This window comes from Myotis daubentonii, chromosome 4, assembly GCF_963259705.1.
Source record: "Myotis daubentonii chromosome 4, mMyoDau2.1, whole genome shotgun sequence".
Taxonomy (NCBI): Eukaryota; Metazoa; Chordata; class Mammalia; order Chiroptera; family Vespertilionidae; genus Myotis; species Myotis daubentonii.
Window position 1 is genome coordinate 25,696,282 of NC_081843.1, and position 23,839 is coordinate 25,720,120.

The 23,839-nt window shown below is 48.3% G+C and overlaps 1 protein-coding gene across 2 annotated transcripts in view; it reads left to right on the top strand.

Annotated features, from left to right (window-relative positions):
- Positions 1 to 1,633: 1,633 nt before the first annotated feature.
- ABCC1 (ATP binding cassette subfamily C member 1) overlaps positions 1,634 to 23,839 on the top strand; it is a 146,297-nt gene continuing 124,091 nt past the window's right edge. For both annotated transcript variants that reach the window (XM_059693270.1, XM_059693271.1), the window contains exon 1: positions 1,634 to 1,792. In XM_059693270.1, the coding sequence (XP_059549253.1) occupies positions 1,745 to 1,792 (48 nt within the window). In that variant the 5' untranslated portion in view covers positions 1,634 to 1,744. The remainder of the gene's footprint in view (positions 1,793 to 23,839) is intronic.

The window sequence follows — 23,839 nt, forward strand, 5'->3', positions numbered from 1 at the left end:
TTATTTGATTAACCTGTTCCCCGACCATAAAAAAGGCATTAACTCCCCCACAAGAAACCCCAACACTTTAAGCTCCATGAGAGCAACTTCGTCTTGTTCCTAAAACCTGACATATAGTTGATGCTTCATAAGTGTTTGTTGAATGTATAAATGTTAAAGCAACAGCACATGGAATATGCTGACATTAATTAACCCTTAAAAACTCACTCACCCTGAGGGGACTCTGGGACAATAGAAAAATCATTGAAAATAATCTTCCCTACCTCCCTCACTAGGTCCTTTGGGGGGCTGTCTAAAATTCAATCACTGTTCCTGTTTTAATTGGTGCAGTTGGTGTGTGCGTGCGTGCTTGTGCATGTACGCGCGTCTGTGTGTGCGTGTGCGTGTGTGTGTGTGTGTGTGTGTGTAATGGAAACTACACATCAGTCAAGGGATTAAGGAGGGGAGGAGGGAAGAAAGGCATTGCTGGTGTCACAGTGAAAGCCTAGACTCCTGGGCCCCAGCCCCAGCTCCTCTGTGACTGGCTGCCTCTGCATTAAATAGATCTGAGGCAACATGGCAGGATGATTGGCATTATAGATTCCTTCCTTCCTAACCAGTCTGCCCGGGTTCAAAGTCTGGTTTAGCGACTTCCTGTCTACATATCCCTGACAAATTACTCTGCCTTGCTGAGCCTCAGTCTCCTCAGCTACAAAGTGGGAGGTAATATAATAAAAGTATTCACCTCATGGGGACGTTGAGAGCATTACCCAACTCATTTCATGTTCATTGTTAAGAACACAGCCTTAGTGGCTGTGAATGCTTGTTAGTCGTTACCATGTGTGTAGGCCTCCGTTTCTTTACTTCTAAAGAGAGGATCAATAACTTGGTTATTTCCTGAGTGCTGCTCAAAGAGGATGGATAAAATGCCAAAGTCTTTTGCACACATGTGGGGACAATGGCTGTTTGGGATGGCGGTGGGAGCCCTCCCGCCATGAGTGCCCTGGAATCAGACTGGTCATGGGTTAGAACCCCTCTGTCACCACTTGGCAGCTGTGTGACCTTGGGCAAATCACCTCCCCTCTCTGAGCTTCAGCTTCTCCAACAGGTTCATAAGTGTACCCACTTCCCATGTTTCCGTGTCCGCTCTGGAGGTAGCTGCCTACGTTAGCCTTTGGCCCTAGAAAAGCCGCCCAGCCTGACTGCCCCTTGCTTTCTTCTCCCATGAAAGGGAAGTCATAATACAGAGGAGCCCGTAAGGGCGCAGCTGGTGCTTGGCACGCTCCAGGCGCTCAGAGGGCTCAGCTTATTTTGTTTGTTATGATTGTTGCTGCGCTCATCGTTATTGCAGGAGGATTTGAAAACTGGTCGCCCGGTCTGGACGCAAAGATCCCGGCAGCAGCACCGGAGGGTTAGCACACCCTCCCGGGCCAGATGGGGGTGGGATTGGGCTCCGGGGGTCAGGGGCTGGGCGGCAGGCAACGCGGTCTCCAGGCCCCGGCGCGGAGGGCCGCGGGTCCGACCTCCACGCGTGGCCCACGCTCTAAGGCTGCGAGGGGAGCCCGGAGCTGGGCGGGGCGGGGCCGTGCATCCCCGTGACGCGCTGGCCAATCAGACGGCGTTGCGGCCCCGGCCCCCTCCCGGCCGCCTCCCGCCCTCGCCGCCGCCGCCGCCGCCGCCGTCAGCACCCGGGCCTGTTCGCCCGCCGCCCTGCCGCCCCGCCGCCCCACGCCCGCCGGTGCCCGCCGGTGCCCGCGCCGGCCGCATGGCGCTCGGGGGCTTCTGCAGCGCCGATGGCTCCGACCCCTTCTGGGTACGTGTTCGGCGGCCGCCCGGGCCGCGTGGGGCGGCGGGAGGGCGGGTGGCCGGCCGGCTGGGAGGCCGGCTCCGGGAGAAAGCGCCAGCCGGGCGGACGGGCCCCGCAGCCCCTGGGCACCGGCTGCCGAGCCGAGCACCGCGTTCCCCGCTCCGCAGCCGGCCTCGGGGTCCCGCTCCCCGCTTGCCCGCGGCCGGCCCCGTCGGGAGTGCAACTAGCTGATGGGGGAAAACTTGGGTGACTCGGTTCCTGGGGAGCGGGCGTGCGGTGGGGGAGAGGGGGGAGGTTTGCATGTGCCCAGGTCTGGGGTTTGAGAGGGGAAAGGTGAGGCGGCAGAGCCTGGGGGAGGGGTTCGGAAGGAGGAGTCCTTCCTGCTTTGGGGTTCCCTCTCCGATTAAAAATAACCTCCAGGGAAAGGGACGCCAGAGATAGAGGACGGGGGAGGAGGCTGGCCCCCTGCTATGAAGTTCTCCCATCTCCTTTGTGGGTTGGGGTCCCCCTTTCACAAAGAATGCCCGGTTATCTGAGGGCTGAGCTGGGGAGGGGCTTCCCAGTGATTGGTTGAGGGTTACCCCGGTTGTTTTGCATCCACATTACTCTCAGATGGTCACACCTTTTTGTCATCTTGGACTTTCTTTGGGCTTAATTACTCTGGGGGATGTTTTGGGGGACAAGGGAAGAATTGGGGAAATTGGGGGAACAGCCAGAAAGAAGGTAGGGCTGCTCACCCCTGCCATGTCTGGCCTGACTCTTGGCTAGGTTTGGGGTGCCACTGAGGATGCCCAGGGCGCTGGTACCCGTGGGTGTGCCATCCCACTCCTGCAAAGCAGGCTCCTCTCTGTCGGACCTCCACCTGTTTTAACCTCAGCAGGTTTCCTTCTGAATGTTCAGTGCTGAGCCTGGCTGGGTTTCTGGAGCCCGCTCTCTGTGGTTTCATCCCAGCGTCTCCGACTTCATCTTCCTTCTGATGCCATTTCCTCCTTTGTTCCAGGAGGGCCCTTCTGTGTCAGGCCATCTTGATTATTTGTAAACACCATACACAGATCTGGACCGGATAGTTTTTCCACTTCTGTTTAGGAATCGGAGATAAACACCCTTGGCTCTTAGGAGCTGGCGATGAGCATCCAAAAATACCTTCTTGTTCTGTTTTGTGGTTCTCCTCTTGGAGGCTGCATTTGGAGTGTTGGAAAAGTCATGAGAAGGCTTTATTTTTTGGGGGGGGCGGAGGAGAGGAGTATCATTTGGCAGAACAACCCAAACACACCTTGGCATGCCTCCCATTTTCAGGCCGATGGGAGCAGGGCTGGAAACAGCTTTGCATATGGGGTCCTGGAGTGATTGGAGAGCAGGCCATTTACAAAGTAGGACTCTAGCTACCAGAGGAAAACCTGTGGAGTGCTTGCTCCCTTGTGCCAGCGATGACAGCAGTAAGATGATTTCTGCAAGGATGCAGATGGGGATCTGGTCTAGTGTTGCTGTGAATCCTGGAGTATTTCCTTGTTTCTGTTTTTCTAAATGGCAGAGGAGGGAAAGTAGGCAACCATCAATTAGATTCTGCATCAGGATGTAGTTGACTGATGGCTAATGAGGTTTTCCCAAGTTGAGTGTGTCCTCTGTTTATTTAGTTTAAGAAGCTCATCTGGAAAACCAGCTGGGTTTTTTTCTCCTTGCAAGGACTTTTCGCTACAGAAATTGCCAAGTGACTGGCCTTCACCTCTGCCAGGCCTTTCATCTCCCCTCTGCCTCTCCTCTCTCTGGATACCTGGACTCACTCGATGCCCCAGTTTCTGGGGGTGTTCTGGAACCAGAGTTTGGGAGCAGACAGCGGAGGCATAAGAACTTCCAGATAGCAGGAGAAACCAAGTGTAACAGAAAGCAGGTAGCTTGTGTTTTCCAGGGCGGCGTGCTCAAGGCCAGGAGAGGCTGGCCTCCCAGCTGTTAGATAACTGCAACTTTGGGCAGGCCATGTTGCTTCACTGTGTCTCAGTTTCCTCATCTGTAAAATGGGAGCAGGGGCCAAAGGTCTCCACCTCCTAGGGTTGTGAAGAGTAAGTGAGTTCATCTACATAATGGCCCAGCCTGTACCCTGCACAGAGTTAAACAATGGTTATTGTTTTCCGAAGATGAAGTTGTGTGTTTTGAGCTGTCTGTCCTTCCTTTGGACCCACTTTTTATTCAGGGGGTGGTGATGGGATTGGGTCACCCATTCACTCATGCCTGCTTCCTCCCCTGATCAAGGACAAGTGTTTAGAAATCAAGGTGACTAGCCCAGGTGACACTCTTATCAGAGCTCTGTTCCTGGGCCAGTGCCTGCCTCTGAGCCCCAGGAAATTTCCAGAAAAACCAGAGTTTGGAAATGGCCCATGCTGAGGGTTCCACTGACATGCTGCCTTCACTCAGGCAAATGCTTTGGGCTGAAAAAAGAGGAACTTCATTACCTAAATGTAAAATAGGGGCCGAGTTCAGCACTTGGCTGCCTTTTTCCACTGGGGGTGTCTGGAGTGGGGTGGGGCTAGTAGGAGGGACTGTTCCTTGGTTGATGTTTGAATGATGGTTGGGAAAATGGGACTGGGCCTTTCCTTGTGAGTTAATGAAAAAACATTTTTTTAATTTGGTTTATTACTAGGTTGCATGGCCAGTATAGAAAAATTGAAAAATGTAGAAAAGTAGAGAAAACAAATCAGTAAGCAGTGTAGTGCGGTGGCTCAGAGCGAGTACTTGAATTCCCTGGGTTCAAATCCTGACTCTGCAGCTTTAGTGAGGCGCTTCCCCCTGCCATGCCTCAGTTTCCTCGTTTGGAAAATGGGAGTGATAACACAGTACCAAGCGAATAGTGGTAATTTGAAGGAATAAACGAGCTTATTCTTGACATGAACCGAGAATGTTGCTTGGTATACAGTTGGCACTCAGTACTTGTGAGCGATCGACCCCAATTCTCTATTTAATATTTGGTGCTAATGCTATTTGCTGCAGAGATGCTCTGAGCCATCCTTCAACTCAGGAACCCCCTGAATATTTGATTTAGCTGCCAACAGGTGTGAAAAGGGGAATATCTTAGAAGCTGTTAGAAATTGCTCTTAGGGTAAGGTCTGGCCTTGAGTCAGCCTAATTCCTGCCTTAAGAGCTCCCCCTGGCTTCATAGCAATCTATGAAAAACCACAATTTTTTCCATCTTCCGAATACTCTGTTGGTTTTCAGGCTCATTGCTTTGCTTTCCTCTCTCTTCTTTTTGTCGCCCCCCTCCTTCCAGTTTCCCCCTCTCTCCTTTATGGGTTGTTCGAGTTCAAAGGGACTCTGGAACTTATGGGGCCTCCCTCCATGATTCACGCAGGTTGAATCTGAGGCCTAGAATGGCAGTGTGACAAGGTAGCAAGGTAAATGGCTGTGGAAGCAGCAACAGGGAACCTTTGAGAGGACAGTCCAGGATAGGGCCTAATTCAGGGGACCTGGTTGCCCCTTGGGCCTTGCAGAAGGAAGCCACAGCTGGCCCGTTTGGCATAGACTAGCGAGGGGCCTGGACCAGCTTCATTAGTGAGAGTCTTCAGGTTACCCGGTCTTTGGACCGTGGTGGTGGATGAAAAATCTCTTTCTGCTCCTGGACTCAGACTCGGTTTTTTGGAACCAATATCTGCACCTGGGTATCTCCAACTTAGCCTGACCCTCCCTTAGCTCTCCCATCTGAGTTAATGGCAGGGAGCCCCGTCTTCTGAGGCTCAAGCCAGAAGCCTGCGTCATCCTTGACTCCTCTTTTTCCCCTCCCATCCCACATCTGATGTGTTAGCAGATCCTTCTCACAGCCCTTCCCCACTACCGCTCTGGCTGGAGCCATTGGCTTTCTCCTGGATTTGAACATTTCCTCCTCACTGTTCTCCCTGCTTCTCTTCTTGACCCTTATAGTCAAGTTCCAAGCCAGCAGCCAGAGAGATCCTGTCCCTCTTCTGCTTAAAACCCTAGAGTGGCTCCCACTTCCCTCAGGGTTTACTACACCTGGCAGCATCAGGCCCATCATCTCTGACCTATTGTCTCATTCCATGCCAGGCACACAGGCTGCCTCAGGGCCTTTGCACTGGCTGTTTTCCCTGCCTGGAATGCTCCTTCACCTTTAATTCTATGTTCAAATGTCACCCAGGCAGGCTTCCCTCTCCCCCACCCCAATAGTCCTTGCTCTCCCACCCCCCACCCATAGCACTTATTTACTAAGACACCAAATAGTTTACTTCTTTTTCTTCCCATAAGGTCAACTTCACAGGGCAAGAGTTTTTGCCTATTTGTTATGACCATAATCCCAGCATCTGGATCAGTGCCTGGAACATAGTAGGTGCTCAATAAACATTAATTGAATGAATGAATGCCCTTAAGTACTGGAATGGCTTTTGAACTTGGTTGAAGCCTTTCTCCAGAGATCCCTAAGGATGAAAGTTACTCACTTGCATTGAATGGATACTCAGGTAGACTGAGCCCTCCAGCTTCCACATTTGACTGCTTGTATTTTACCTTGCAAGGGTCAGCCTGAGTCTCATCCATCTGTCTTTTTCCAGGACCCAGTGCCTCACACAAAGTAGGCTTAATTCACATTTGAATTTTAGTGGCTGAGGTACAAGTTCCAAACTGGGGGTTAGATCTAGCCCACAAGAGTGCTGGTTTGGCTTTATTCTAATTATGAGTTAGTATAATTGCTAATATTGATTGATTGTAAGATTTCACAGGAAAATCTGGATTTCTGATTTCTCTTGAAAAATCAGAAGACCTGATCGCACGGGGCCTGCCTTGTACATGGCGGTGGTCAGCTGGGTGGTTTCATTTGGCCGCAATCCCTACTCCTTACTGCAGCTTCAATTCTAAGGTCCAGTCTCCATCACCTTTCTTCATTGCACTTTCTCACCTGGTTTCCTTTTCTCACTGATGGAACCCACCTGGCACCAGTAGGTATTTGAGTTGCCATCCCCTGCTGTGGAGCCCAGCCTTTTGGTGAAGTGCCTGGGGCCTATCCGAATCGCTAGCTTGATGCAAACATCCTGGCTCCAGCACGGCCGCGTTGTGGGAGGAATTTGAAACAAGAGTCTAATTTGTGTGTTAGCTCCAGATTTTTGTGGCAGTATATAAGGTCTAGCTTTTCTTATTAAATCTTAGTGGTCGGTAAAACTGTAGCCCATAAATACTTGCCTGAATAGTTTGCAAAAAAAAAAAAAATTAAGAAATAAAGTGGGGGTGGATAATGGCAAGGGCTTGGGCATCCTGAGGCGAGCACTGCCCCCAGCCTGGCACGGAAACTGGGGCAGTGTGTCTCTTCTGATGGAGGTTGGAACCTGTTCTTACCTCTTGAAGGCTGAGGGTTGAGGGCGGCCTTTCAGGAAGCCAGTTTGGGGGTGGGTGTTGGGTGTGGAGCACAGTTTCTCAGCCTCGGCACTCTTGACATTTGGGGCCAGATAATGCCCTGTTGTGGGAGGCTGTGCTGAGCACTGTAGCATGTTGAGTCGCATCCCTGGCCCCGACCCACTAGATGCCAGCAGCACCCCCTGCCCCCCCCCCCCCCCAACTTGCTGTGGCAACACAGATGTCTCCAGACATTGTCAAATGTCCCCTGGATGGCAAAGTCACACAGCCAAGGGCGTGGAGGAATCTAGAGAAGACGTTTTGGGCGAGAGTTTGGCCCTCCTCCTTCCATGTCCCAGGCCTAGGAGTTTTTAGGCCAGTGGTTCTCAACCTTGGCTGCACATTAGAATCACCTGGGAATCTTTTTAAAATCCTGATTTCTGGGCCTCATCCTCCAGAAATTCTGTTTCTTTGTTACTAATGCTGTGGCCCCACCCCATAACAAAGAAACAGAATTTCCGGAGGATGAGGCCCAGAAATCAGGATTTTAAAAAGATTCCCAGGTGGTTCTAATGTGCAGCCAAGGTTGAGAACCACTGTTTTAGGCTGTTGGACTGCTTGTATAATTGGCTTATTGGGGTTGCCTTGGAGAAGCTTAATGAGACATTAAGGAGGTTAAACTCCAATTAGCTGGAGAAGGAACCTGCAGCTGTTTTCATGCTGTTTGCCCCTTTTCACTGAGGGCTGTGTCCATCTCCCTAGTCCGTGCTGGTTCAGTCCGGAGGGTGAAAACTCCTGCTTTTAGAGGTCGACTTTGAAGCTCTGATCCCTCATCATAGGTGGACAATTAGAAGTGGAGATTCTTCTTAAGTGTCTCCTTGGTTTAATTGTGGGGTTCATCTCCTGCAGGATGTTGCCAAGTTCTGGAAAGTGGGTCTAGATGACTGGAGAGGGTGGCCCTAGGAGTCACCAAGGACCCTCAGGTAGTAATTGAGGGTTGATAGGGCTTTTCCCTTCCCTCTGTGAGTTTTCTCTCTGAGAACCTCAGTTTACTTTCTATTGGCTTCTTAGGTAAATACTTGCTTGGGGCTGCAAGAGTGTTTATCAAGTGCCGTAGTTTTCCCGGTATGGAGAACTTAAGTGTGGTCTTTTAAAGCACTGGATTTTCTTGTTCCTCCCACAGCCGTTTCTCTCTCATTCATTTAAGCTTGTATTATTAACTGAGCATCTACTGTGCGCTGGCACTGTTCCAGACACGGGGAATATAACATGAATGAGACAGACGAGGCCCATGTTCTCATGGAGCATACACTGGGTATGATCGAGATGAGTTTGGATGGTGGCAAGTGACACCAAGACGTAAGCTGGCAAGGGCCTGGGTTGGGTGCAAGCTATGAGAGAGGATGTCAGGAAAGGCCTTTCAGAGGAGGTGACATTTGGCCTATGGCCTGAATGGTGAAGCTGGCTGTGCCAGGCGTGGGGGAAGGGTGCCCCAGGTAGAGGGAACAACACATATAAAGGCCCTGGGGTGGTTGGCATGGTCAAAATATCACAGAGCTTAACTCAAAGGAACTGCAGAGCCGGTCTCATAAAAATCTTGCCTGGAGTATTCTGCGAAAACGGATAAAGTGCCCTGGCCGGTGTTGCTCATTGGTTGGAGCACCAGCCTCCACTGATGGGTCCCAGGTTCAATTCCTGGTCAAGGGCACATACCTGGGTTGCAGGTTCAATCCCTGACCCCAGGTCAGGGTGGGTGTTGGAGGCAGCCAATTGATGTGTCTCTCTCATATCCATGTTTCTCTCTCTCTCTCCCTTACCCCTTCCCTTCCACTCTCTCTGAAAACCAGTGGAATGGCCTAGCTGGTTTGGCTCAGTGGTTAGAATATCAGCTTGCAGACTGAAGGGTCCCAGATTCGATTCTGGCACATGCCTGGATTGTGGGCTCGATCCCCAGTAGGGGGCATGCAGGAGGCAGCCGATCAATGATTCTCTCTCCTCATTGATGTTTCTATCTCTCTCCCTCTCCCTTCCTCTCTGAAATCAATAGAAATATATTTTTTTTAAAAAAGAAAAAATATCTTCATTCCTTGGGTGAGGATTAAAAAAATGGATAAAGCACTAATAAAATGGCTTGTGGTAATAAAAAGGGCTGGGAAATTCCGAAAAGGAAGCTTACCTCAACTTGGAGAGGAAATTGAGCAAAATTTGTGCCCCCAACAAAAACATGGGCTTCTGATCCATTTATGCTTGAATGAATCTCAGGGTTTTAAAATTAAATGAAGTTAAAAACATTTTTCTTTTTTGAGTCTCATAGGTTTCAGAACCTTAGCTGAAACTCTTCAGGGTCAGACTCAAGGCTTTTCATGACCTGTTAAGATGATGAGATAATCTCTCTCTCTCTCTCTCTCTCTCTCTCCCTCCCTCTCCCTCTCCCTCTCCCTCTCCCTCTCCCTCTCCCTCCCCCCCTCCCTCCCTCCCTCCCTCCCTCCCTCTCTCTGAAATGCTTTCTTAGGTGATTAAGGTGACTTTCTATACATAGATTGTTAGAAAACTCTTAACATTAGCTGTTGAATTGATCTGGCTGATTGCCTGAGGGAGATCTCGTATGGTAACATTTTTGATTGTGCTATTACTTTTAAAAAGGTGAAGAGTTTCTAGAAGAATATAAATGGAAAGTAAAAGCTTCGGTACTTCCCCTCCCTGCTCTTTGTTCCCAGAAGCAGCTATTGATGATAGTTTCTTGGGTGTCCTTCTAGAAAAATTTTAAGCATATGCAAATATGTATGAAGGACTGAGAGAGAGTGTGCATATCTCTTTTTCCTCCCTAAATGAGTTCATATTCTAAATCGTGTTCCGTATTTTACTTCCTTCACTTAAAAACCAATGATGAGCCTGGCTGGTGTGGCTCAGTTGGTTGAGCATCGTCCTGGGCAGTGGAAGGTCGCTGGTTTGATTCCTAGTCAGGGCACATACCCAGGTTGCAGGTTCAATCCCCCGCCGCCGGGGTTCATGTAGGAGGCAGAGGATTGATGTTTCTCTCTCATATCGATGTTTCTCTTACTCTCCCTCTCCCTTGCCCTCTCTCTAAAATCAATAAAAACATGTTTTAAAAAATACCAGTGATTATTTTCTTTCCATGTTAGGTCCACGCAAATAGAAAGGAAAAGGAAATAACACTTCTTTTTCATAGAATTTATTGGGATGACATTGGTTAATAAAATTATGTAGGTTTCAGAAGTACCATTCTATAATACATCATCTGTGTATTGTATTGTGTGTTCACCACCCCAAGTCAAGCCTACTTCCATCACTGTTTATCCTCCCCTTACCCGCTCCTACCGCCCTCCATCTCATTTTCTCTCTGGTAATCACCATACTGTTGTCTATGAATTTTTAGCCCTTAATCCTTTCATCTTTTCACCTAGCCCCCTACCCTCTGACAGCTGTCAGTTTGTATAAGTCTGTTTCTACTTTGTTTGTTAATTTTGTTCATTAGATTCCACATAATAGTGAAATCATATATTTGTCTTTCTCTGGCTGGCGTATTTCACTTAGCATAACTCTCTCCATGTCCATCCATACTGTTGCAAAAGGTAAGATTTCCTTTTTTTATGTCCAAGTAGTATTCCATTGTGCAAATGTATCACAGATACATTTTTTTATTCACTCATCCACTGATGGGCACTTGGGCTGCTTCCAAATCTTAGCTATTGTAAATAATGCTGCAGTGAACATAGGGATGCATATATTCTTTTGAATTAGTGTTTCAGGTGTCTTTGGATATATCCCCAGAAGTGGAATCGCTGGGTCATAAAGCAGTTCCATTTTAAATTTTTTGCGGTAACTCCAAACTGCTTGCCATAGTGGCTGCACCAACCTGTATTCCCATCAACAAATAACACTTCTTTACATTCCCCTGTTATATGACTGTGCCATATATTCATCCAACTCCCTCTTGGTCATTGTTGGGGCCAGTTCCAGATTTTTGGCATGATAAATAGTGCTGCCTGGAACATCCCTGGGCACTCACCTTTGCACATGTATGCAAATAGATGCAAATTGATGCAGAATAAATTCCCCGAAGAGAAATTGCTGGGTGCAGGGATAGATGCATACTGAAATTCGATGGTGCTAATTGCCAGGTGGCTGCCATAGCTTATACTCCCACTGATGGACCCACCAGCATTGATTAAGCAGTTGTGTTCCTGGCATTTGAGAGCATTGAGCAAGCTGGGGAGAGACCAGGCTCCCCTTGCTTCCCTGGATAGGGAGGAGGGCTAAGCCTTACATTCCAAGCGGTTCAGTCCAGAGAGTGCTTGGTTTTGTTCCAATTTTAAAAAGATATCTTCTGAAACCAATGAGACAGTGTAACATAATCCCACTGTGCTAATGCAACTCTGATTTAATTTTTATACCAATTTTCCAGCTTAATTCGTTTTCTAATTACAAAATAGACAACTTATATTTACTTATTTTTAAAAATATGTTCTTACTGATTTTAGAGAGGTGGGGAGAGGGAAAGAGAGAGACACCAATGAGAGAGAAACAATGATCTGCTGCCTCCTGCACGCTCCCTACTGGGGATTGAGCCTGGGACCGGGACATGTGTCCTGACTAGGAATGGAACTGGCGACCTCCTGGTGCATGGGACAATGTTCAACCAACTGAGCCACAATAGCCAGGCAACATAGAGATTTTAAAATATACATATATATTTTTATTGATTTCAGAGAGAAAGGGAGAGGGAGAGAGAGATAGAAACATCAGTGATGAGAGAGAATCATTGATGAGCTGCCTTCTGCACATCCCCTATTGAGGATTGAGCCTACCACCTGGGCATGTGTCCTGGCCAGGAATTGAACCCTGACCTCCTGGTTCATAGGTCGACGCTCAACCACTGAGTCACACCGGCTGGGCAATAGAGATATTTAAATAGTTAACAAGCTACTCTTGAGTTATCTGATAACCATTCCTCTAGTCTTTATAAAAACATTTATAAACATAAATAATACATTTAAAATAAGTGGGTTCTGTTACAATTATTGCATTTTATTTTTACTTAACATACAATACATGTCAATGCATAGACTCACTAGTTTTTTATAGCAGTTCAACATTTCAGGTTACAGATTTGCCATAATTAATTCATCCATTTCTCTACTAATCATTGCTTGCATTCATTTCCCATTTTTTTGTTCCTGTAAACAGTGCATCAATAAATATCATTTACACAGGCCCAACTTGTATAAATTTTTTATATTTACTATGTCTTGGGTGGCTATTTTCCATAAAGGTTGTAGCACGTCCATTCCCAGTGACAGTGAGTGGGAATTTGCATTTCTCTGCCTCCTTCACAGCCCTGGGCATGGCTGAATTATGTTAATGTGATGAATAGAAATTGTTTTCATCCTTTTCCCTTAGAAGGTAGAAGCTGAGGGTCCTGCAGCGCACGCCCTGCGGATTTGCTGGCCCTTTTCTGTGCATGGCTCTTTGAGTCCTTTCTGTACATCTTTGTGATGGTTGTCCTTTTCCTGCTGATATGCAGGACTCGTGATGTATTGGGAATCGTGCCCCTTGGTCTGTCGTGTCTGTTGCAAATATTTTGTCATAAGCCGTTTTTGGTCTGTTGATCTTGTTAACGTCCAGTTCCTGTCCAGATTTGTATGTTGTTCTGCAAGGTTGCACTAGTAGCTTGCCTGCCATTTTCTGTCTTACATTTCTCATTTCCAGTTGTGAGAATTTTCCCATGTTCCTACATAACTTTCAAAATTATACCTTTAAAAGTCCAAGTGACAGTTCCTGGTATTGGTGGACTATAATTTACAAAATTACTACCTTTGGTTTGACGTTTAGTTTGCAGTACCCCCCCCCCCTTTTAAAGAAATATTAAAATGTTTTTTTACATCATTAATGTAAATTTTTTTACATCATTTTTTAAATCATTAAAATTTTAAAAGAAAACATTGTAATGAATATCATATGGATAGTGCCTGTTGACTTATTTCTTTAGGACATATTCTCAGGAGTGGAGTATCTCAGAACATTTGAAAAGGTTTTGCTCTAGCTATAGTCTAGTCTTTTTATTTTTTTTAATGTTTTTATTGAATTTTAGAGACAGAGGAAGGGAGAGTGAGAGAGAAACATTGACCGGCTGACTCCTGCATGTCACCTACTGGGGATGGAGCCCCCAACCTGGGCCTGAGCCCTGACTGGGAGTTGTACTGTTAACCTTTCAGTGCATGGGATGATGGCCAAGCAGTTGAGCCACACCAGTCAGGGTAGCCTTGTTTTTAAAAAGGTTGGCTCAGTTCACCATTCCAGCAGGGTCTAAGGATGCACATTATAATTGTTGTTTTTATTATTATTAAGAGTAGGTGATAGATGCATATAAGTGACAGTATCTTCTCCAGTCCCTCCAATCAGTCTTGCAGGGCTGGAGACCGGTGGCACCAGGGGAAGTTGGAGCTGCTGGGTGCTGGGAAAGGTGACTTGGTAGCTACAATTGGTCAGATTATCTGGGAGCCTTTGATAAGGCTTCTTCCTAAAGGTCATTGCCAACCCAGGGCTGAGGAACAGAGACTCCTGGTAGACTAGAATCTCCCTGGGGCCTAGGTGGGCCCTTTCACACTTGGTGCTGGAGGCAAGGCCAGCCCACTTCCAGTATATGGCTGCGCTCAAGAGGCCAGAATCAGCCCAGCTGGCGTGGTTCATCTCGACCTATGAACCAGGAAGTCACAGTTTGATTCCTGATCAGGGCCCATGCCAGGGCTGGGGGCTGAATCCCAGTGTGGGGTGTGCAGAAGGCAGCAGATCCATGATTCTCTCTCATCATTGATGTTTTTATCTCTCCCTCTCCCTTCCTCTCTGAAATTAATTATATACATATAATTTTAAAAAAAGAGGCCAGATTCAGAAGCTTGGGTTGAAAATGGTTCCTGCCACTTCCCAACATGCGACCTTGGGCCACTCACTTAACTTCTGGGAGTGCCCGTTTCCTCATCGGTAAGCTGGGGATCATGGTCATGCTGCGTGTCTTACAGAGTTGTGAGGAAGAAGAGGCTTAGCCAAGCTCAGCAGGCACTTAGCTGTGGTGACCAAGGAAGGGGCTGGCCGGTAAGGGACGATTGAGGACAGCTGAGTGGGATTTCTGCTGTGGCACCTCACTTCTGGTTTATCATCTTCATCTCCTTTCAACCTCTGGGCCCCTGCAGGCCTAGGCAAGACTGGAATGGACCCACCCTGAGCCCAGGGGTTCAGACACTGTCCCAGCATCCGAAACAATTCAGGTGAATTCGCCCAGTTGTTATAGGGTGTTGGTAGGGTGCCTGGGTGTGGGCGAGACACGCAGGGTGTCGGCTGTCAGCTCTGAAATTGGCCTGATGTGTGGGAAATCCCTTCTGCAGACTTTCTTTGTAGTTGAGGATTAAGGAGACTTGCTTAAGTACTTACATTGATGGCATGTGAGCATGTGAGTGCAGGTGGGTAAGGACAACTGTGAGAGCTGCTGACATTACAGACTTGGGAAGTTCGGGTTTTCTGTTACTGTAAACATGATAGTGATTGAATTACTTAAAGGGACTTTTTCTTTCATTTGTTCTCTTCTTTGATATTATAAGGGACCCAGGATAAAATGAAATGGCCCAGAGTAAAACGTGAAAGTTCTCCGTAATTACACTCTTCTGGAGATGATCTCATTGGCAGTTGGGATTTTAATTTTCAGTCTCTTTTCTCCACATATCCTAAATGATAGAATTTTAAAAATGAGAATGGGATCCTAGGAAAACATACTTATTTTTTGTTTTCGTTTACTAGTGCATGTTGGGTATGGCCCGTCTGGAATGAACAGGTATTTACTTGAAGATGAAATGCCAACATGAGCCTAATTAAGTAATTTGCTAATAATTGTTCCCTCTGGAGGCGGTTGGTGGTAGTCTTGTTTTTTAGCTTCTGTACACAGGAGGGCCTGGGGGGGAAATGAGGCTCGAGTGGGGGTCGGGGTGGGAGGGGCATGTCTTCTGCCCTCTTAGATGCCCCCTGTAGGAGATGGACCCTCTGAGGGTCAAGTTGTGCTTGTAGACAGAGCTCTCACCCATTGGCCCCATGGCCTGGCCCCATTTGGTCAACAATGTCTGAATCCCCTGAATGCCCTTGCCCTGGGCTTGGCCACCTCTAGCTATAAGGGAGGCAGGGAAAGCTAGCATTGTTTTATGATTCTTTAGTGGAAGGGAGTAGGGAAAGGGCGGCTGAGTAAGCCAGCCAAAGTGTCCACCACACACTTATTATGTAATACTTTCCTCTAAATCAGTTCACACACACACACACACACACACACACACACACACAAAATCCCACATAAAAATATCCCAAAGGACGTTTCATATCACTTCAGAATACCTATGAAGTCACAGTTTGGTCATATTTGTTTATTTACGTAATAACCTATATCAGTGGTTCTCAACTCCGGGCGATTTTGTCCCCATTGCTCAACATTTGGAAACATTTTTGGTTGTCACAGTGAGTACTCCTGGCATTGAGTGGAGTAGAAGCCAGGGCTGCTGCTAATATACAATGCATGGGGCAGCTTACACACACACACACACACACACAGACACACACACCACTCCAGTAACAGATTTATTGGGGCCCAGATGTCAGTAGAGCTGAGGTTGAGATGCTCTCATGTGCTGGTCATACTTTCTATTTTCTCCTGGGCGATTGTAGGTCATTAACACTTAACATCTGTAGCTGCTTATAGGTTTTCAGATATATCAGATCTCCACTCAGCTTGTAAAGTAGTTAACATGTGGATGTGAATACAGGATACCGCTGCTCCTTGAACACCTTCTAGGAACTGGGGCGAAAGGAGCTTATGGACCCTGAAGCTGAAGTGGTTGAAACAATAATCCTTTTGCCAGCCAAGTCCTACCCACGTGTTCTGGAAAAAAGACTGCTGCAGAGAGGATCTCTCTGGGGCCAGGCGGAAACCATGGCCCCTTGGTGATCATGTGCTTTGCAAGGTCTGTCCTTTGCCGAGGTGGAGTTTTATTGCCTGGCGAAAACACCCCGGCCTGGGAAGGAACTGTGGAGACAAGACGGCAGCTGGCAGGTGGAGGCATCAGATCAGGCTGCTGGCAGGTTGGCCTGTGCTGGCCTGGTCAGGTAGCTTGACAATTACACTCATCCCTCCATTAAAGCTAATTGGCCTGTTGTGGAGCTGGAGCAAGGAGGTGGGGCCAGAGAGGCGATTGCCTCTCTCTGGCCTCTCTCTTAAGGCACTTTCCATTTTCCCTTCTTGATTCTGGAAGCTTAGGAAAAAAGCCTCTTTCCGTTCCTTCCTAGATTAGAAAAGAGGCCAGACTTGCTAGAGGCGCACCACATTTCCCTGAATCCAAGAGGCTGGCATTGTGACATGCATCTCAATCTCAGAGATGCGATGCTATGAAATGGCCAGCAGAGATTGTAGGATGCACTAATTATGAGAAACAAACGGACATCAAAAGTAGTAAGATGGGAAGACACAGAGGTCTTAGAATCGATGCAGTATGACAAGGCTTCCACTCCCCCCGCTCTCTCCTTCCCGCTGCTGTAAATTCTTTCCGTGTGGTAAGTTTGATGCTAAGGGCTGGGGACATGTTTTGTGGCTCCTCCTGCTGCTGTGTTCCTCTGAACATCTTCACAGCCGTGGCCTCCACGAGATAGGAAGGCCACCAGGAGGAAGCGGGGATAGATCTAGGTTGGCCCCCGAGTTAGCCACGGTTAAGTCCTGGTCCTCTGGTAACGGTCTCCTTGGCTCAGGTCAGGAAGCCTCTTCATGCTGTGCCTCAATGTCCACATCTGTACCATGGAGAACAGTGATAGTACCTGCCTCCGCATAGGTTTGTTTTAGGGTTTAGACACGTTGGGATCTGTGCCTGGGGCTGTTGAAGGATTCGCTATGATGGTATCTAAACCTCTCCAGAGAAATAAAGACACACCCTTCGCCTGCAACCTTAAGCACCACCTGTTTCTTTGTTTTGGGCTCCTCCTCATCCTCCAACCCTTTGTCAGTGCTGGTCAGAGAGGGTGTCTTTGCTTTAGTATTTGGTCTTTCACATGAGCCCTAAGTGGCCAGTGCCTGCCCTCTGTACTGATGGCCTCCCTGCTTTGGTTCTTGACAGTGGGGTCATTTTCAGGAGAACCCCTGGCCACCGTTCGCTGAGCTCTTGCGTGCCGGAGAGCTTCCCAGTTTTCCTGTGGATGGCCAAGCGTGTGCACATTGCTCCTTTTCTTGCTATTTGAACTATTTCCTCTGGACCTTTGCCCATCACTAGGGTTTCTGGGTCAAAGGAGAGGGGATGGCTCCGGCTGGGTGGCTCAGTCATCCTGTACATTCCAAAAGGTTGCAGGTCTAATCAGGTCACACGTTTCTTTCTCACATCAGTGTTTCTCTCTTCCTCCCTTTCTGCCTTCCTTCCTCCCTCCCTCCCTCCCTTCCTCTAAAGTTAATAAACATATCCCAGGGTGAGGGGAATAAAAGGCGAGGGGATGGAGTCCTGGCTTTTCTTTGCATGGTTCTGGAGTTGCACTATTTTAGATAGATTTATTCACCCCTTCTTTCATTTGTTGAAATGTATTAATGAACACCTACTGGATGCAGATGAATTAAGAGGATGTGGTCCTGCTTTGGGGAGATTACAGGTAGGAGGGAAAGAGAGACATTTAAACCTCAGCAGGGAAGTACATAGTTGATGGTGTAGTCTTCCAGAACATTTTCTGAGTGCCACAGACTGTTCTAAATTCATTGTAAGTGCTAATGATTTCGTCCCAACAATATGGGGTAGGGACTGTGATTACTCCCAACTTACGGATGAGGAAGCAGGCAGAGAATGGTGTAGTCAACCAGTTAGTAAATGGAAGAGCCAGATTCAAACCCAGGCTGTCTGGCTCCAGAGTCTGCCTTATAAACATCTGGGTGCTGAAGGAAATACACAGGTTTTGGACCTGCTGAATAATGGGGGAGAAGGGAATTTGTGACAGGTGAGGACTCTCCCCAGCTGGTGTTTCAGGCAACCCTGGAAGACTGAAAAGGAGGTTGCCAGGCCAAGGGCATTCCAGGGCCAAAACAGCTGGTTGAGGCCCCGAGGTGGGAAAAACTGAGTGTTTGAAGAACAGTGGGGGAACATTGCATCTAGAGCAGCAGGGGCTGGGGGAGAGGGTCATGGCTGATTTAATAATAACTATATATATAAAAGCCTAAGCGACCGTTATGACTGCACAACTGGAACAACCAGTTGACCAGTTGCTATGATGTGCACTGACCACCAGAGGGCAGGCGTTCAATGCAGGAGCTGCCCCCTGGTGGTCAGTGAGCTCCCACAGCTAACCTCCTGTGGCCCCTCGCCCCCGTTGGCCAACCTCCCTCGGCCTGGCTGGCCCCCAGATAGGCCTTGATCGCTGGCCAGGCCGAGGAACCCCACCCGTGCATGGATTTGTGCACCAGGTCTCTAGTCTATATATATAAAACCCTAATATGCAAATAGACTGAATGGCGGAACAACCGAACAACTGGTTGCTATAATGTGCGCTGACTACCAGGGGGCATGCGTGGAGCATGGCAGGAGTCGGCAGCAGACAGCAGAATGCGGAACATGGCAGGCATCGGCTGCAGCGGGATGGTGGAGCAGGTGAGCGGGGGCGCCAGACCAAGGCAGGGCACCGATCACTGTCATCGGGGAGAGCCTCTGGTGGTTACTGAAAATTCTTTGCTCCTGTGTGCCATGGTCCCGCCCGGCACTCACACCTGCTGCCGGCACTGGCCCCACTCACACCCACTACCAGCACCAGCCCTGATTGCTTGGCACCATCAGTGGGTGTGAGTGGTGGCTGCTGGCCCTGATTGCCCCTCAGGGCTTCTCCACCTCCCCCTGCTCCTGAGGGGCGATCAGGGCCGGCAGCCACCACTTGCACCCACTGCCGATGCCGGAGTTGCCGCTCGTGCCTGGCAGCGGCCCCGATCGCGTGGTGCCCTCAGTGGGTGTGAGCAGGGCCAGCGCCGTCAGCATGTGGGAGCGATGGCGGCAGGAGCAGGGCTGCGGTGGGAGGGGCCGGGCAGGGGTGGGGAAGATGGGCCGACACCTGCCCCCGTGCCCACCACAGCCCCCCAGCCCACAGTTCCTTTCAAGGTGCATGAATTCGTGCACTGGGTCCCTACTAATATAATAATAACTAAACCAATGTGGTCCCAGGCACAGCACAAAACATTTTCTATTTAATCCTCATAACAGCTTTGTGAAGTTGGTAGGCTGTTATCCTTATTTTACAGATGGGGAAGCTGAGGCCCAGAGAGGTAGTGGGACTTGCCTTAGGTCTCCAGCTGATACATAGCAGAGCTGGGATGGAATCCCAGCTGTTTGGCCCTAAGTCTGGGCTCTCAAGCATGGCACCATCCTGCTACTGTGATAGGATTGTCTCTAGTTGCCACTGCAGTGGCTGTTATCTTTAAAATTAGCTATCGTGGCCCTGACTGGTTTGGCTCAGTGGATAGAGCATCGCCCTGCGGACAGAAGAGTCCCAGGTTCGATTCCAGTCAAGGGTATGTACCTTGGTTGTGGGCACATCCCCGGTAAGGGGTGTGCAGGAGGAAGTTGATCGATGTTTCTCTCTGATTGATATTTCTAACTCTCTATCCCTCTCTCTTCTTCTCTGTAAAAAAAAATCAATAAAATATATATTAAAAAATATATAAAATTAGCTATCGTGGATTGGTGGTTTAGTGGGAGAACTTGGGGTGGGCCAGAGTGGAGTCTTCCAACAGGCTGAGCCAAGTGACTGCTAATTCCAGAGCAAGACAGAGTGAAAACTTCCTAGGGGGCCTTCAGCATCTGGCATGTGGCTTTACGTGCTGCTGTTTTCACTCAAAGAATGATGACAGCAGTAATAATACGGAAGAAGGAGCCGTAGCCAGTGGCTAGCCCCTCCCCCATCATTGACTGTCAACAGTCCAACGAGAGATGAGTGGCTGACAGTCTGAGAGGTGGAGTGATTTCCTCAAGGCCACACAGTCAGGAAGTGATGGTACTGTGCTCTTGATCGCTGGCGACTGGTGGTTCCTTCTTCAATACCGCCTGCTCCTGGCCCATCTCCATTGGATGCTGCCTGACAAGGATGGGAGAACAGTGCTCTCCCATCGGAGTCGAGGCACCTTGGGGTAGGGAGACAGCGAGCTGGGATGCTCCTGGGACAGAAGGATCTGGGCAGGGCTAAGGATGCCTCTGGGGAGTGTTGGAGCATGCTGGTGGCTTTCCCAGTGTTCTGTTCTTGGCTTTCTGTTCAAAAGATGGGAGTGAGAAGAGTAAGAGAAACTCCCTTTCGGCTTTTGCAGCACGTGGATGATGTAGTGTTTTCCTGGTGAGAATCCTAAGTGAAGCATCATTTTCCTTTGCTTAATTTGTTCTGGCCCTGGCCTGCCTTCTAGCTCTGGTTGTCACCCAGATTCCTCGTGGCCCTTTCTTCCACTTCTGGAGGTACTCACACACCTTGTGCAGGGACTGACTTGGATCCTGCTGTGTGCTCCTCTTAGGACACCGTTCCCTCCTGTTTCCACATTGGCAAATCATGGCCTCTTGGCCTTTCTTAGATTTAACCTGCTTCAAGACGCCTTCTCTGAGCTCCCCAGTGGAAACAACAGTAACACTAACTTCCACTAAGAGTGGCTGCTGGGTACCCATCTGTCTTCACATGCATGAATTTCCTGCGGTGGTGAGCCAGGCAGTCAGCCTTCATTGATATCTATTTCTGTCACTCACAGGCTGTGCTACCTTGGGCAAGTTGCTATACCTCTCTGTGCCTTAGTTGCTTCCTTTGCAAAAGGGGACAATAGTGCCCACTTCAAAGGGTTGGGGTGCAGATGAAATAATTTAATGTGTGGCTGTAATCTTCACGATGACTCTGAAGAACAGGGACTATTGTCCTTGCTGTGAGGTTAGGAAACGGAGTTTTCTTCCCCTGGGCATTGCGAATGAACCCCTCTCCTCTTGTCACTTATGTGGCACATAATGCTTCAAAATTTTGTGTGATAGCCAGTTATGCACCCATCCTACCTCTTGCACAAGATTCCAGGCTTCTTGAGGGCTTCTGGAGGCCTGCTTTGTAACAAGAGTGGAACCAAAAACATCTCTTGGTTCAACTCCAGATACAAAGCAGGCCTCAGTGAATGTGTTGAGGAATGGATGACAGGTTGATGGGGCTCTAGGGTCACTAGGTATTGGTGGCCGGGGTGGGGCAGATGAATAAACTGTTAAGGTCTCAACCAGGGTGATTGTGCTTCCCAGTGGGCAGTGACAATGTCTATAGATATTTTTGTTGTCATGACTTGTGGGGAGAATGTTACTGGCGTGTAGGGGGTAGCGGGGCCAGGGATGCTGCCAGCCATCTTACCATGCACAGAAGCGAGAATTATCAGGCCCCAAATGTCAGTAGTGCCAACAGTGAGAAACCTTGGGTGAAGGGGACATGTATCTAGTTACACACAACATAGTAACGGGAAAAGACATCACATTTAAATGTTTTTTAACAAATGCAAACATGTCCTTTCTAGATGATGTATCTCTTACTGAGTTGATGAAATGGGGTCTTTGTATATTTATTACTTTTTTTGGACGAGGTATTAAAGACAGCGTATGTAAGGTGAAAATTGCACACATTCACAATGACCCTGGGTCTTATTCATCTTTTTTTTAATAGCTTTATTGAGATATATTTCACATTCCATATAATTCACCCATTTAGAGTGTACCATTTGGCAGCTTTGTCATAGAGTTGTACATCCGTCACCAAAATTGATTTTGGAACATTTACATCACCCCACTTAATCATCTGTGTGCTCTTTTTGTTTTTATATGGTATTGATTTTCTTTTAGAGAGAGAAGAAGGGAGAGGGAGAGAGATAGAAACATGGATGAGAAACACCAATTGGCTGCCTCCTGTGAGCCCCCTATTGGGGATTGAGCCTACAACCTGGGCATGTGCCCTGACCCCGAAATGAACCAGGGACCTCTTGGTGCATGGGATGATGCTTAACCAACTGAGCCACACTCGCTGGGCCCTTTGTGTTCTTAAGATCTGGTGGGGTGTCTGCCTGGTGTGGTGACCACAGATGTTGGCTGCATCCACTTTACAGTTTGCTGAGACTCACTCTGGTCTCTCATAGACCCCACAGGTGCTTCCTGAGTACTGCCACATGCCAGGAGCTGCAGCGAGTGGGAAGCAAAACGTGGAGGGGCAAAACCTGGGCATTCACTGCCCTTGTGGAACTGACAGTGGGGAGAGAGCAAGATACAGAAAATGTAATCCTCCTATATAATAAGAGAGGAATATGCTAATTAGCCATTACGCCCTGCGGCGTAACGACCAAGCGTGTCAGGACCAGATCATGGATCAGCAGGAGGGTGGGCCAGTGAGGTTCAAGCGGGCTTCGGAGAGCTACAGGAGGGGGCAGGGCAGCAAGCTATGAGGGGGAGGAGGGGAGCAGGGGGAGCTACAGGAGGACGGGGAAGCGGGTGGAGAGCTACAGGAGGGCGGCAGCGACCTACTAGCGCGCGGATTCGTGTGCAGGGCTACTAGTCTATAATAATAAAAGCGTAATATGCTAATTAGACCAGACAGCCGAACAACCTTCCGGATGTCCTTCCAGATGACCTTCCGGATGAAGCCGCGGCTGCGAGGGCCCAGTCCCATGCACAAATTTCGTACATCGGGGCTCTAGTGTATAAAATAAATGGCATCAGATTGAGCCATATGAAATTGTTAGCACCCAAAGACTTTGGACCTGTATCTGGGGTTGGCAGACTTTTTATGTAAAGGGCCAAGTGGTAAATACTTGGAGCTTTGCAGGCCAATAGGCAACATGGAGTGACTGCCCTTGGCATTAGACAAATCATCTGTTTTACATTTTACATTCCTACTTTGGCATCTGTACAAAAGCAGGCAGAGGGCCAGGTGTGGCTGGGTGAGTTCAGCTTTTTTAGATGTCACATATAAGTGCGATCATACAGCATTTGTCTTTCTCTGACTTATGCCACTTAGCATAATGCCCTCAAACTTCATCCATATTGTTGCAAAATACAGGATTTTCCTCTCTCTTATGGCTGAATAATATTCCATCATATAGATGACATTTTCTTTATCCATCCATCCATCAATAGGCAGTTTGTTTTCATGTCTTGGCTATTTTGAATAATGCTGCACTGAACATAGGGGTTCATTTCAAAGATGTCTCTGTGGAATAAATGATGATTTCATTTCTTTTGGATATATTTAGTGATGTGTTAAAGACTAAATTTCCATAGGGGTTCCTGGGCCAGCATTGATGTTTATTATTTTTATGACTCTCACTGTGTATCTCTAGGTTATCAAACTTAACGCGGGCCACATTGTTTCCCACCTGTGAGGCTGGTGAGTGAGTAAATGAAGGCTTGTTGGTCGTCAGGTCAGGCTTTATCGCGCGTGTTTCTGGTTTTGTTTTGTTTTTAGCCTGAGTGATTGCTAAGGGCATTCATTGGGTCATTGTTGGTACTAGCAGAAGATTGGCAGCGACCCAAGTGGCGGGCAGTAGGGACCTGGGTAAATACAGTTGCACTCATTTAGTGGAGGAGTGGGGATGCTTCCAGAAAGGAGAAAGAAGCGAAGGCAAGGCCAGTGTCCAAAATCCAGATTTTAAGTGAAAACATCATGGTTTAGTTGGCAAAATACTTC